Source organism: Haliotis asinina, chromosome 4 (assembly GCF_037392515.1).
Source record: "Haliotis asinina isolate JCU_RB_2024 chromosome 4, JCU_Hal_asi_v2, whole genome shotgun sequence".
NCBI classification, from domain to species: domain Eukaryota; kingdom Metazoa; phylum Mollusca; class Gastropoda; order Lepetellida; family Haliotidae; genus Haliotis; species Haliotis asinina.
In genome coordinates this window covers 65,337,148-65,353,813 of record NC_090283.1, presented here as the reverse complement: position 1 = coordinate 65,353,813, position 16,666 = coordinate 65,337,148, and the positions used below count along the sequence as shown (strand labels likewise).

General features: G+C 40.5%; 1 protein-coding gene across 1 annotated transcript; it reads left to right on the top strand.

The window, feature by feature from the left end:
• Positions 1 to 5,669: 5,669 nt before the first annotated feature.
• Positions 5,670 to 11,365, top strand: LOC137282658 (uncharacterized). The gene is made up of 3 exons (XM_067814446.1): positions 5,670 to 6,427; positions 7,636 to 7,780; positions 9,455 to 11,365. The coding sequence occupies exons 1-3, from the start codon at positions 5,681 to 5,683 to the stop codon at positions 9,838 to 9,840; spliced, it is 1,278 nt and encodes a 425-aa protein (XP_067670547.1). The 5' UTR covers positions 5,670 to 5,680; the 3' UTR covers positions 9,841 to 11,365.
• Positions 11,366 to 16,666: the final 5,301 nt, after the last annotated feature.

The window sequence follows — 16,666 nt, the reverse complement described above, 5'->3', positions numbered from 1 at the left end:
CAGGAAGCGGTACACATCAACCCTTCATTCCGCACCAAATGTCACCTACTTGAAAATATCAGTGTACACTTAAGCATAAGTCATGGTGATAAAAAATGACAGCACTGAATACTTAAAATTGTGGCCAGTTTTAATTACTGGATGGATGTGCCTTTAAAACACATAAACATCTTACACTATTTCATCCAATCACAGCTGTCATGGGCCTCTGTCCGTTTGAGTTGTTTCCATCCATACGGTCCTCGCTTGGGGAGCATGTGATTCTGATTTAGTGTAGTGGAACCTAACACACGATACCACTGAGCATGTGTGGTTTTGAATTTTGACTTGAAGTTAATAACCAGCTGACGAAGAAGTGTCCTGACAGAATTTCCAGTTCCTCCAGATACGCTGAATAAAAAAAAAATCGACATCGAGACTGTGATAATATTATACAGTGTGGTAGGATGTGAAGCGACGGCAGATACATGGAAGTTAACAATATCTCCCATGAATGAGCTAGGTGTCGTCTTTATGGATGAACTATAATCGCCCACTATATACATGTCTGTACGTTTCGTTAGAACTCGTGGTCTTGTCGCCTCTGAGATGGACAGTTGGCACAGTGGTCTATGGTGCCTTACGTCTTCATGGCAAGAGGTTATGTATCGTATATTTTTGATAAGTCATTTCAAATTGTTCCTTCCGTTCAGCGGTCTGTAAATAATCGACTTTGGACCAGACAATCCAGTGATGAACAGCATGAGCATCGATCTACGTAACTGTGATACGATGACATGTGTCAGTCAAGTCAGCGAGCCTGACCACCCTATCCCGTTAGTCGCCTGTTAAGACAAGCTTGGGTTGTCGAAGACCAGTTCTAACCCGGATCTTCACGGGTTTGCACGTGTTAGTATAAATGTGTTCCTGCAGTACGACCGATACTAGCTGTCTCACACAGAAACCGAAAGAGGGTAATAAAAGTACATCTGACTACTAAAATGGGGTAGTTTTTTAAACCTCTCCAGAAAAAACTACCCTAGTACACACAGCACACATTCTGTGTCGTCATTAAATGCGATTTGGAATTAAATTACTAAAAATATCGAACACAAAACAAATTATTTGCGTAAACCATAATATTAGATGTTGAATCAGCTTGGAGAATTGTCTATGTAATCCACCATGACTTAAGCGAATAAGGTATAAGTTGTACAAGTAAAACAAGCTAATTCTATAGACTTATCAACATGTGTGATTCCTTGGCTCGGCTGCAACGGATATACAGACGGCCTATAAATGAAGAGGTGGACAGGTTGGAATCCCGCCGCGTTCTAAATAAGTTGTGTTGAAAGTACGTGTTATGACTAATCGTAAATTTCTCACATAGAAAGCGAAAGAGGAAAATGACAGTATATTATACAAAAACGATTGACCCTTGAACTTTTTAGAATACTCATGTCCTACACATACAGGACGTACACAACAGTTATACACACACAACACAACACAACACAACACAACACAACACAACACAACACAACACAACACAATAAGCATGCCTGTTGCACTATTAAATGCTTTGAAATCTCTCACAAAGCATCCATGCATTTCAACTGGGGATAAACCGCCCTCTACCTCGTTGTGACCCTGAATACATTTCTTCTTTCAACGCGGCATAAGAATGGATTAATCTGAACATGCAAAATGTTTAGGACATGTTTAGGTTTATGATTAGGATGAACTCAATTTTGCAGTGATTCAATTTGATATACTCTGTTCCATTTGCGAACAAATCCATACAGTGATATACATGAAATACCATAAATTGATATCAAGATATTCGAATGATCGAGACATTCAAATCGAGTTAAACGAACTTGAATGACATATTACGAAGGACGTTGTCGGGACCGAGATGTTATATCGAGATATAGACAATTTCACCCAAGTGTCTACTGATATAATATATCAACACAATTTGATAAAGTAACAAATATGCTTGCGAGGATAATTTTGCCTTTATCAACGAGTGTTGGTATAACTGATATCAGTAGACACGCGGGTGAGATTCTATTTATCATCCAAAATCATTCTTCCTTAGTTTTCAATGAAAAACGTACATATCTGAACACAGAACTGGCATTAGATTTGCAGTGCAACGATGGCATAGCATTGTGACGTCATCAAGTTCATGACGCCATGGCATTGTCAGGGCATTGTGCAAAATCTACTGCCAAAGCGACGTCTCCAAGGAAATATCGTCTGATCCCACACAAACGATATCTCCTGTGGAACACGGTTTTTGAATGATAAATCGAGTTATCAGAGTTCGACATAGTGGTGCTAGACTTTATATGGACTAACACTTAGTCTGTGAATAACACGTAGTTTCTCAGATAACCTCAAACTGGAAAGGACACCCAGTAAGAAGGGAGATTCAGTACCGGAAGAAAACTAGACTTGATGATTTAGTGCCTTAACGATGCCAAATGGGCTGATTGGAAGGGAAAACGGTGCACGTGGTTCAGAGGCTGTGCGGGAGGCTGCAGGGCCGGTGTCAACCTTTCTCTAAAAGGGGGACACTAGCCCCCCCTCAACCCCCAACCCCCCACCTACGTCCTCGGTCCTCTGGCCGTCCTACGGACATGGGCTGACATATACGCACGTGTTGACCAAAATCAAATTTGGAATTTAGAATTTGGACTATCGTTTTCTATTGTTATGTCGAGGAATTAGATTCCACAAGATCCGTTGTTTTCTTCGCATCCAGTAATTTTCTTTTTGTCCATCCCTATCCAAAGTCTATTACAAATTTAGCCTGAAAGAAAATGTGGTAAAACCATGCAGTTCCCGAAGAGACCGCCACAAAAGTCGGAAAACGGAGACTGCGTTTCTATAGATTCCCGGATCGTTATTTCTAGGTATATATATGGTAATTTCGGATCCTGTTCTCGGTGATTTACGTACTGAGACACGAAACTGAAACTAGGCCACACCGCAATTCAACCTGCTCTGCTGAATCTGTTCCATGGGCGAGATGATTCGCCTTAATTACAGAGCGCATAAGGGAAGAGGAGGGTGTGAGGCTGGTGGTGGAGGGAAGATAAGGAAGGGGCATGAGATAGGGAAGTGGTGTGTAGGAAGGGGGAATGTAGGGTAGGGAAGGGGGTTGAAGAAGATAGGTGTCGGAAAAAAGGACATAAAAACATTATTATATATTTTACTTTATAAGGTTATTTGTTTTTTACCCAGTTATCTGAGCTAAATCGGTTTGACCTATTGTATAGTGCTGTCGTTATGTTAGGGTCCGCCCATAAATGGTTCTTGTCTTATTTTATGCGTGACAAATTAGTGAGTGGTGCCACATGCAACGTTTCCCTGTCATCACCATCATCGAGGCTGACCACACTAACACGAGTAATTAGGTCGCGTCGGGGTCAGGGGCGTCTCCCCCTCCCCAACACAAGCCTCACTGAAAATACACATAAATCGGCTGTAAATCGAGCGTAGCTACAGTACTATTGTGGTATTAAAGGCGATCTTTTGTAGCATTTACCCGAAACGATCAGGGTTAGAACTGGTCGATCTTCAACCCATGCTTTTTGAAAGAGGCAACTAACGGGATCGAGTGGTCAGACTCGGTCGACTCATGTTATCGTATCACATTTGAGTAGATCGATGCTCATACTGTTGATCACAGGACTGTCTGGTCCAGGCTCTACCATTTACAGACCGTCGTCATATAAGTATAATTCTGAGTGCGGCGTTAAACAACAACAAAAAACCCAATCATCTAGTTTGTTCTGTGTAGAGCTATTCTTTAAGTTGAATCTTTTGAATAATATTTTATTCGCGCCCCGTGTACCACAAACCTGGATCCGAATACACTCCACCTCCCCTCCCCCCTCCACTCCAAACCCCCCTTCCCCCCTCCACCCCAAAATAAATAAATAAATAAATAAATAAATAAATAAATAAATAAATAAATAAATAAATAAATAAAAGAAGCGTACCAATTTAGGTTAGCAGCCTAAAGGGTCGTAAGGTATCGATTACAACCTGACGTCCCCTTGATTAACGTACATTAACTCAATAAAATTAATAAACGTAGAACGAACAAAAAGAATGTACGCTGGTGTCCCAAAACAATCAATGAGGGGCTTAGGTCTTGAATTTCGAGACCTTGAGTGATTTAAACTGGTGCTCGAAGCGCCGAATTACCCAGGCGTGAGAGAAATCTATGTTTAGATCTGACGTCGGATCACTGCAATGACAGGTTCGGATGTGAATTTATAATGATCGTTCTTTCACTACCAACATACATCCTGCTCCACATTATACGCTGTGCTCACACAGGAAAGGAATCCGTGGTCCAATTCAACTGTTGCATGCTACGTCGATACCGTATATCGTATAGCGTATAAGTCATCGATCTTTGTTAAATGTCAGAAAGTGAAGAAAGGATTTTACATACATTCTACTTTTTACGGCGATGAGAACTGAAACCAACGAGTGACGAATATTAGATGGTTTAATGATATGGGCTGCTAAATATTACACACCCAGAATTTAAGACCAGTCTCTCACAGTCCACCCAGGTTTTCGTTATACCAGTTATTTGGTGGTCGGGTCCGGTTTAATTGTGAGCATCTCCTCTTGCTGTCCGGTTGATATCATTTTGCTCTAACAAATAAACCATTTTAAACCGAAAAAGAGCCCCATGGAGACCTGTTAGTCTTGTTTCATTTAGGGCTTTAATTAGTATTACAGGAAGGGCCAGATTGTCTGAAAATAATCGAGTGCAATCCAGTGATCAACAATTTACAGAGAGTTGATAAAGTTACAAGTATCAAAGGTTTGCCGAAGATATTTTCACTGATATTAGTAGACACGAGAGTGAGATTCTATTGATCAGCAAAAATCACTCATCATTAGCTTTCACTGAACAATTTAATCTCTGAAAAAATGTCCTGCCATTTTAGACTTGCAGCTAGTGCAGTGATGCCATAACATTGTGACGTCAAGATCATGACATCATAGCATTGTCAGGGCATTGTACAAAGTATTCTGTTACATTTTGTTTTGATGTTACAAACGCAATACCTACTAAGGAAAACAGTTTTGGATGATGAAAACACTGATCTACGGAACTGGGAACCGATGACGTGTCAACAAAGTCAGCGAGATCACCCGATCCCGTTAGTCGCCTCTTACGACAAACTGGATTACGTGAAAACCAATCAGTTCCATCCCAGATCTTCCCTCAATGAATTATTTACAGACCTCAGTGAAATAGTGAAAATAATGGTTAACAAATAAACAAACAGAGGAAACTTTTGTTGGTTGGTTTCAGTCATGTGGATTAATGTGACAAAGTCTATCAGGTGTTGCTCGCGGCTCTGAATGAGTTGTTCATGGATAATACTCGAGATCATCATTGACGTGTGCATTGATTCAATAGTTTCCGCCAAGTCATCACAGGCTGTTCATAGAATGCTCACCACAGAGGGGAAAATGTCTGGAAGTTTTCCGAATAATGCTACAAATGTGTAAAAAGTGTCAACATTATTAGGGACCCTTCATAATTTATGGCTAGGGTGGATTAAATTAAGTATCACTCGTGATTCAACAGGTTTTGCCGTCTGGGGAGGTGGTTGGTCACGTGATGCAATTGTAGTGACGTCATGGGATTCCCCATATGTTGCAAGAAAACCGCGAGCGAGCTGGGAGACTTGGCAAAACGCGTTCAGAGACAGAACTTGATGAAACCTTGCCCCTACGGACGATGGAGTTGCGTGGTGATAAAGTCACTTACAAAGCACAGAACGATATGAACAGTGAGAGGGAAAACGGACAGATTGTTACAGTGAACATGGAAAACAACAACGGGTCACCCAAGAAGATAAACAGCGCGGTCACGGACCGACGGGAGTGGTCGTCACAACCAGCCAGGGCAAACGATATGCAGAGGCAATTTTCTCGTCAAACTAGCAACCCAGATCGTGATGTTTGTGTAGTGTTACCGAAGCGGCTGAACAGTATTATTGACAATACCACTCCAGTAGAACCGCTATTGAACCAGAAAAATTTACCTCGTCAGTCAAGTCACAGTCCCGACAAGAGCAGAGACCGTTCCCAACACCCAACACCGTATTTCATCAGACAGATTAGCAAAAACACATCCAGAGTGATCAAAACAGTCGTGATCGTTTCATTACTTTTAAATTTACTTCTCATTCCGGCCCTCGCCACCGTGGTAACTCTTTTATTTCGGGACACGTGTAGTGTACCCCCACCCCCCGGGCTTGACGTCACCGACTCCCTCTGTTTCCCGTGTGGTGAGGCGGGCATCCCAGGGGTGCCAGGAGCTGTCAGGACAAAGAACGGATTCTGCTGTGGGTCAAAGAATGATGTCGATTTACAACGCATTCTTAAACAGCGAGTTGTAAGTAATTTTTGGCAATATAAATACTAGTATTTAATTCAGGTTTGAAACTACCTTTTCATGAATACCTTGACGAATCGATTTATAGTCTTTTCTATTCAGCCATGCTTGTCGTAGTAGTGAATAAATCTGGTTCAAATGTGATTATTTACGTTAACTAAAGCATGCTCATTGATACGATATATACTGAGACCAGTTCCATTAATATCTACAGCTTGTTCAACTTGACCTGATCCAGTGAATACTAATGCGTGATCGTGTCACAACTGGTTGAGTCTATTATTGTGAAGGGGTGTACCTTTGACAGTTGATTGCCACACATGTCCGACCAGCCGAGACGATTTTGCCGTATGACATCTCAGTGTCGAGAAATCGTCAGCTATGTCCCAACTTTCTATTAAGAAGAACCTACCGAAGGTTTATCGTTTCCAATGTACGAGCGCAACATTAATAACAGTCTCTGCTCCCCTAACGTTAACTCGTCCTGCCGCTTGTGCCTTTTGACCTCCCTCATGCATATGTAGAATAACTAGGGTGAAGATGAACCAGTTGTAAAACCAGGCTATAAATAGCTTCTGGGAAATTGAGTAAGGGGATTTCCCGGTGGATTCCACAGCGTGGGATGGGTTTAAGGTTACAGTTCAGCGATAAGTTATGCGACGGTCGAAAGTAAGACAAGCACTTGTTTGGGAGCCTGTCTCTGTTGATATTAGGCCACGATTCAGGAAGCTGATTGGGTTATTCCAACTGTCGACTGGCGTATCATTTCTTCCGTGTACCAACGTACTCAATTACGTCGTTGCATGCAGTTTGGTAGTGTCTTCGTTATTCATTCAACACATGACTTATTTTTTCAAGTCTCAGGCAGCAATGAATGTTTAAAGACAAGTTAAGGCAATCTTTTATTTTTATTCAAGCTTGTGTTTATCTCGAATTCCACTGCAGATTGTACTTCCTCGAAAATAAGCTGAAATTTCGATTAAATGCACAACTTGTAACTGAACTTAGAGTACGTGAGTGAATGAGGCTTTACACCGCGAAAAGCTTCGAGCTATATGGCGGTGTTCTGTAAGTAATTGAGTCTGGACCAGACAATCCAACAAACAAACAAAATGTTCTTTCATCAACACATTCGGTTTGTAATCTAACTGACAAATTACAGTCCACATGAACCTTCTGCAAAATTTTCATTCCGAATTTGTTTTCAGCTCCCGTCAAAGGCAGCGCTTGTATTTTCAAGAACTCCTTGCACTGCACATGAAGGCAATGCTGTCAGCAAAAAAGGGCCCAGGAGAAAATATTCCTTCAAAACAGCTGCTCATCTGTTGGTTGACGTTAAGGAAACACAAAGAGGTAATTGTTGAAACATTTCCTGTACTCGAAGATACCTCAGAAAAGTTCATTTAAAAGACTATTCCTACCTATGCCATGTTTATAATTTCTCTGTTTTCTATGGGTTAGCTAACGTTATATGTTTTTAATTGAATTAGGATAATAAACACTCCTCATAGTCTCTTTCTAGGTGTAGTATCTAAACATTAAAGTTAATGACAAGTATTTGATAACTAGATCGTGTTTGAGTCTCATATAGACCGTTTAAAGGTCGCACGGCCTTCCAAATACCACTATAGTCGTTTGACTCAAAAGCGGACTGATGAATTGCAACCTAACTTGAAGAAAAGTATTAAGCATAGCATACTCAATGAAACGCTGATCATAAAGAAAACATAATACCAACTCTCTGAGTTTTTTCCCAAAAAAACATTGTCCTAAAAATAAAAATAGTTGTTAAGCAAAATATCATTAAAATATTGACACAGTTCACTGTTTTTTAACGAGGGGGTGTTCGGGAAGCACGTGCATAAGTGTCGATTTATTTTTGTGACTTTTGTGATGTGCAGTCTCCATCCTTTCTCGCACACCTGACTGTCCCTTTCTCTGCACCCTTCCCTCGTAACAAATAGTGAATTCTGTCAATGATAGATTGTTAAACAACATGTTTACTTTTAGGACAAAAATGACCCGTGAATGTCCCGGGGTAGAAAAGGCCTTCAGCAACCCATGTTTGCCATAACAGGCGACTATGCCTGTCGTAGGAGGCGACTAACGGGATCTGGTGATCAACTTCGCTGACTTGGTTGACACATGTCATCAGTTCCCAATTGCGCAGATCGATGCTCATGTTGTTGATCACTGGATTGTCTGGTCCAGACTCTATTATTTAAAGAACGCCGACGTATGGCTAGAATAGTGTTGAGTGTGGCGTAAAACGGAACTCACTCACTCACTTAGGACAAAAATTCTGCAAAATCCTCACAGAGTTGATATGATGTGTTTATTATGATCAGCGTTTCATTGAGTATTTTCTGTTTAATAGTTTCGAGATAGATTGCAATTTCATCGGTCCGCTTTGGAACCAAACAAACAATAGAAAGTTTCACACGGGGGTTATCCAGGATCCCGTCTCTGTTCAGACATGACTTGCGCAATTCTTAAAGGAGTGGCAAAACGTTCTGTATGAAAATGTTTTTTTTCAACAAATGGCTGGTATTTCCCACCACGTGTGGGCTATTTACAGCTTTATTCTAAAAACCCACACGTCAACACGGCCTCATGGCCTAGTTGTCGAGTATCACGAGAGACAGTTACCCAGTCAAGTGTGAAACATTAAACTAGTGTTTGAAATCGTAGACGACAATACTGCAGCTTGATTAAAATAAGACGATATTTTTCATACTATTCTCCATCGGGGGCCCACGTTCCCCTTCAGGGTAGAACTAGACCCACACAACTCCCTTGGATAATAATTAATGGTATAAATGATAATATGACAGAAAAAAACTAAAACAAAAACACAACAAAAATAAGACCTGGGTCTAGACTTGTCTCTGTAAAGGATAGAATTACTACACATGCAGGACTTAGTACTTAGTATAAAGCCTTTGAGCAAGGCTAGGATTAATCATGCCAAAACAATTTTAATTCTAACCTATCACAGTATGGTAAATGTACTTTTTATTTTTTCAGCGAAATCCATAAAATGGATGACGGAATCTTCAGGAGGAATAGCCTTCATCCAGGGGGGTCTGTCAGTCAGGAATTCAACCATCCGGGTGAAGAAAGCCGGAATTTACCGGATAAGTAGTCACTTCAGCTTCGACACCTTTACAAACGTTTTGAACGATACAAAATACATACAGGATCACTATATATACAAACTTTCTTCTGAGAAATTATCAATGATACATTTGGCGAAGACGGTGTTGGAGAAACGAAGGTACGAGTCTAGTGAGGTTGGCGTCGGTGTCGTGAAACTGCGGGATGGGGACGAGATCGGTGTGGGTATGAACAGGTATCAGTACCTGTATGACATGGAGGTGGCTAACACGCTTGATATTGAAAAGATCGGATAGATCGTGGGCGTTGTTTTGTTGCGGAAGCAAGTCTCTCTGACTTTGAAAGATATTGAGAGCCAAGTGGCTTAACTTGGGTTTGAAAACTAAACACAAAGACGTCACGACGTGCGAATGTTGACGTCACGACGTGCGAATGTTGACGTTACTCCACTGAAATCCATGACATCATCTCGTGCTAACAAACCATCCATAATAATCATCATGTGTCGGTGATACTCTGTAGAGACAATTATGAACTAGGTGTCACTGTATCATGTGTCGGTGATACACTGTAGAGACACTTATGAATCAAGTGTCAATGTGTCATGTGCCAGTGACACACTGTAGAGACAATTATGAACTAGGTGTCACTGTATCATGTGTCGGTGATACACTGTAGAAACAATTATGAACTAGGTGTCAATGTGTCATGTGTCAGTGATACGCTGTAGAGACAATTATGAACCACGTGTCATTGTGTCGTGTGTCAGTGATGCGCTGTAGAAACAATTATGAACCAGGTGTCACTGTGTCATGTGTCAGTGATACGCTGTAGAAACAATTATGAACCAGGTGTCACTGTGTCATGTGTCAGTGATGCGCCGTAGAGACAATTATGAGCCAGGTGTCACTGTCGTTTGTCAGTGATACGCTGAAGAGACAATCATGAACCAGGTGTCACAGTGTCATGAGCCAGGTGTCACTGTGTCATGTGTCGGTGATAAACTGTAGAGACAATTATGAACCAGGTGTCACTGTGTCATGTGACGGTGATACGCCGTGCAGACAATCATGAACCAGGTGTGACTGTGTCGTGTGTCGGCGATACGCTGCAGAGACAATTATGATTGTTGTGATCTAAAACCCCGGCCCTGATGGGCATTTGGTCAGCTCACCGACATCAACGTGGACACAATTTATGGATCACAAATCAAAATATATAATCAATTATCACTATTGCTGTAAATAAAAAAGTTCATGTCCATAAATTGCGTCTACCTTGATGTTTAATAATGTGACACTAATATGAAATAATCAAAAAGAAAAGAAAGTGTACTCATGTACACAATTTGGAATATATTTTTAAAGAATTGTTTGAAATACTGGAACTTATAGATTCCTTTCTTACATTGAACAAAGTTTGTTATATTGAAGGTACTGACTATGTCAGAAAGACATTATTGTTTTCCCAGTAGTGGTAGTGAGATGTGCGCGTTTGTACATAGCGACCGGGCAACTGTCTTCAGTGAGATCACTAAGCGGAAGGTGAACACAACACGCATTTAACGAAGTCTTTCATTCGGATTCTCTCGCTTATCTGCAGTGAAGGGTCGTGCGCAAACCCCATGTCAGTTGACTATATAACTAAAGCAGGACACGTCGACAGAGAAACCAGTTACAAAACAGTACTCCAAGGTAACGCGTCACGAGTTGTGTCCCCTGAATATGTGACTTGACCGGGATTTGTGTGTCATATGTGTGACCGATGCCTCATGTGTGGGGTTTTGTTTTGTTTTGTTTTTAGTAAAATCATTTTAAAAAAGTGTTGTTGTTTTTTTATCAAACACAAATGAATTCTTTGAGGTACGAGACGCACGGAAAAGAAAACCGGCAACAGATTCCTATTGTTTTGTCAAAAAAGCCATTTGGAAATTCTGAAAAAAAAACTCTATAGGATCTTCAGTTCCTAAAAAGATCACATGTCAAGTGTTCAATACACATGTAGATTACTTGAAAATTATTTAAATAAAATACTGAAAAACAGAGACACCATGTGTTCTTGAAAAAGGTAAGGTATGTATTATCATTTCCTGTGTCGCGATTCACTACACAACGCAACCCTTGCCAAGTGGTAAGTCAGTTACAGCTATAAATCATATGTTTATGTTAATTACTGACCGATGTGTACAAGTGTCAAGACCTTCTCATAGCTAAAACGTTATGCTTGTAAGAGGCGACTAACGGGATAGGGTGGTCGGACTAGCTGACTTGGTTGACACATGTCATCGGTTTCCAATTGTACAGATCGATGCTCATGTGGTCATCACTGAATTGTCTGGTCCAGACTCGATTATTTACAGACCGCCGCCATATAGCTGGAATATTGGTGAGTGCGGCGTAAAACTAAACTCACTCACTGTGACGGAAAAGTAAAGAAAGTGGAAAATACTTTCGTTATGTAGCACAGTTTTGATTTCTTGTCCAAATCATTTCTTTTGTAGATGACTCAGCACAAATGATAAAGTTTACTTACTTTATACGAAACCCCGGCGCTCCCGCAGCCGACTCAACCACCCAGATAACCAATGTGTGGGTTGTTTCCAAAATATGTTTTATATCACGCCAAGGCTATAGCTAGATTTCAAGGGAGCAACTATTTTGTTTAGGCTCAAAAATGCATCAACACAGTCCTGTATATGGTGGTACTGCTACCAGAACGTCATTCTGTCTGTTTTGAATGTTCTTTCAGGCCGCTAAAATCTTTATCACGGCGACCTGTCCACAATCTGGGCCAGACAAACCTGTGACTTAAAACACGAAATACTATGATCAAGGTATGCACTGTCACTAACCCAGGTACTGCATAAATGGTGCTAAGACGGTAAGACCCCGTTAGTAACAGTGCATACTTTGAGCGCATTATTTAACGTCATAAGCCGCTGTGAGTGAAATAAAGTTGTGAATGTCTCTGCCACGTGTAGGCTATATATAGCCTTGAAAAACCCACACCTCACCAAAACCAAGTCATTCGCTCGCTCCGGCCTCAAGGCCCTAGTGTTTATGTTTACATTCGTGCTACTTACGAAAACAAAAACAAAAGCATTTGTGACCATTTATTGCACAAATATACTTATACACAACCACATATCTGAGGCCTCAAGCCTCTTTCCATATCATAAGTGTTTTTAAGGATCATGTATGACTAGATTTTCCCAAATCGGTATTTTTGCAGATTTCAGAAATCTCCCCTTCGTGAGTTTCGTCATCTTCGATATCTCCAGGGTATACGCTCCGAGAAGTCTCCACCATACCCTGGACTCATCTACGGGTCGGCCCGGTAATTTTATTACCTCCCTTTCCTGGCTCCGCATTCTCATAGTAGTCAGTCCGCTGGGCCACCTTCATAACCGAGCTTGCCAGTGTCAACAAAGGTATCGGTTGCAACTGCGAAGGTTTGCTCGCAGTGCGAATCAGATTTTGGGGAAATCAAACAGACAAAATTATAGGTCCGAAACTTATGAAAAATATATGCAAGAACTCCTTCTACCTCTTTCAGAGAACCTCTGCGTGGTTTGATTTGCCAAGTTGAATCGGTTAGTTAATTTAAAAAGCGAAAGTGAGTTGTGATTGGTTCGCTGAACTTCCCAGCGTAGACCCCTGATTGGATCAAAAGCCAGCCAAGGAAGGTAATACATTTATCGGCCTGAGCCGTTGATGTATCCACGGTATAGTGGAGATTTATCGGAATGTATACCCTGGGCACATCGAGGATGGAGTTTCGTTCCGCATAAAGATTTCAAAATATATATCAAATGGTATGAGTGTGGAATTAGATCTATTCGGGACTTAATGACTGATACAGGATCAATTTCATACCTAAAACATGGATCAAATTATTAAAAGATAACGCGGTTAACTAAACAAATTTAAATAGTAATTGTACGATTCTCAGGGACATTATCTCATCTGTAGATTGTAAAATTATGTATAAACGGATTCGTAATGATGAGGGTATCTCTCCTCTTCTAACCTCAAAATGGAACTTAATTAAGGTTGGATGCACATATATCAGAAAATTTCCTGTCCTATGTTTTAATACAATACGAAATCTTGTGGTGGGCAGTAAGACATGGAATTTCCAAGACAAACTGGTCGATTGTATCATACCATCTTATCATTTCTATGTAAAAGAGGTATGATAGAGGATAACCTATGTACATTTTGTCAGTCAGAAAGTGAAACACCAGTACATTTATTTGTTTCCTATCGAAAAGTTCAAGCTGTGATAAATGAATTCAAATTTTGGTATGAAAGTAGAACCGACGTAACATTAGACTTAAATATGAGTAATTTCCTTCTTGGCGATCCAAAGTTGAATCTTCTTGAAAAACTCCATTTTCTAATAACAAAGCGGGATACTCAAAACTGTCATTACAATATGCCTATTCCCACATCGACCCAATTACTAGCGGTAATAACATATAATCTCAACACAGAAGATTCATTTCTGGGGACAAGTTCAAATTTACAGAAAAATGGGCCCCGTAAATAATATAGATGGGCAGTCTAAGTAAACTTATCCTCAGTACTTTTCCTTTCACTCCATCACAGAGTCTAACAAAACCTTATGGGAGGTCGCGTCAGGTAACCTTTGAGATTGACCAACCAGAACACAGCTTACCAAATCGCGAAAGTGCACATTCGCACATACCTTAAGAACTTTTTATCTCGAAAAGGTTCGTACCGAACGATTCCGAATGATATTAAGCGTACGTTCGCTTCCGGGTGATGCACACGGCATACGTACAACCATGACAACGGTGAGTAAACAGTCGCTGAAAATAGTGTTTTTGGCAATATTCAAGGAAGTCATCTTGCGGAAGTGTTAGCTAATGGTAACCATGTCAACAGAAACCCCAAAGCGTATATACTGCAGATGAAATAACTGTGTTATATGCGGATTTTTGTGGAGAGATGTGTGTCAGTGAAGTGAATATTTTGAAAGTCCCTCCGCTCCCTAAATAGTAGCCGTTGTCTGATTGGTTAAATCTATTTAAGCGTCTGACGTTTGATTGGACGGTCAAAGGTTACCTCCTACTAGGTTTTGTTAGACTCAGCGGTGGAGTGTAACGAAATACACTGAGAATAAGTTTACTTAGACTGATCATTGTACTGCATACTCTCATACTCTACTCATACAGTCTCTTAATTCCTATCTCCACCCATTTCTCCGCAGTAAAAATAAATGCTTCCACTGTATTGTCAGCTTGTATGAATAATACATTCCACGTGAATATCGTACGTACTACTATACTTGCTACCTAAAACAAAATAAAAAAATAAACAATAAAATTTAAAAAGGTTGCATAAAAATAAAAAATATGGTTTGGCCGTCATGATGTTTCTAGCCAATGGAATGTCTCCGTTTGCGTGTCTTTCACGTGAGTATATTGTATCACTTTACTTGCTATCTAAAATAAATGTAAAATAAAATAATAGCAAAATAATAGCAAAATGGTAGGGCAGTCATGATGTGTTTAGCCAATGGAATAGCGTCGTTTGTGTGTTTGGGAGCGGAAATAAGTGCTCAGCTTTATCTCACACATAAGCTTTGTTCACATTCTCGTCTTTGTTCGATTTTACAGATCGGTGGTGAAAAAATAGACACCATGATCATGCGTTACATTGTTTTGTTACCTGAGTTTCTGTCACTTGTACTCTGCATGGAAATAAACGTAAAGAAAATCCGCGGTATTCCAGCTACGCAACTGGGAAACGGTGATGTGTCAACCAACACAGCGAGTCTCAACAAACGTTCCCGATTAGTAGTAGTAGTAGTAGTAGTAGCAGTAGTAGTAATAGTTGTTGTTGTTGCTGCTGTTTTTGTTGTTGTTGTTGCAGCAACAGCAAAATAGAGCAGTAGTACAAGCTATAATTGTAAACACGTAAGCATCGTACGTATCTTCCGCAATCTTCTCGTGTAATGAGCTGGACAGACATCTTAACCCACCCACATACATATTCGATCTGGGGAATGTACAGTCTCATTAATTAAACACCTGGTGATTTATCCTTCAGCAACAGTTAGTCTGGAAATAGATCTGACTGTCTCCAAGTCAGTGTCACAAACACCGACTTAATAATGAATTCATGATGTACTCGTGATTGCGTCGTGGGTCACGCTTGATCAGTCAAGGGGATATTGTGAGGAAGGATGACTAGGGACTGACGGTGTGTGAAAAGAAGGTGGTAAGTAGAGTCCTGTGGGGAAGGAATTAAGGTGTCTGATATAAGAGGTGCGTGGGGGCAGAAGGGTGGGTTGAACTTTGTGAAGGAAAATAATACATAACCCATTCGCTGTCTGGGCTGCGTGTAGACGGGGCAAAGGCCCTGAGCTGATGATGAGCCTTACCAGCCTGACTGTGCCAGGATCACCCGAATACTCTCCGCTGTAGATGTTAAATCTGTAAAAATACGATATTATAATAAATTTGGAAAGCACGTAATGTCCACCTTACATATGCTCAGTGGCGCCAATGATTAAACTGGAACATATATTCATGAAACATGAAATTATCTACTGGTACACAAATAGAAATAGGTGAATCTAAAGCTGTATTAAAAGGTGCCTTTAGTGGTGTATTTCTGGGGTTTGGGGAAAGTGTATTCCAAAGCTGTGGGCTGAAGAAAGAGACGATGCGTTCAAAAAGACCATTTAGTGATTTTGGTTGAGTCAAGAGAGAATACCTGGAGGATCTGAGATTCTGGTGAGATGAGTAAGGGGAGAAGTTCTTCGAGACTGGATGGAAAGTTTTTATCTCAAATCTTAGACCAAATTTGATCTTAACTCCTGAGACTGCCCCTGCGTAGACTTAAGACAATATTTGTGGCAATAAAGGATCCGGGATATATAATCCATTACAGAGATCGTTGTTATTAAGTAAATATCGATTGAGAAAAGATACTAGTAAATGCCGGAGAAGTAAGTTTGATAAGAAATACACCCCGGCACCTTCACGGGCCAGACACCATGACTGGGAGACCCAGCTGCTATCTATAGTCTGATCTATTGTTTTCAGCAGCTATTTGTATTTGCTCGATTTTACGAGAAAACATGCTATTC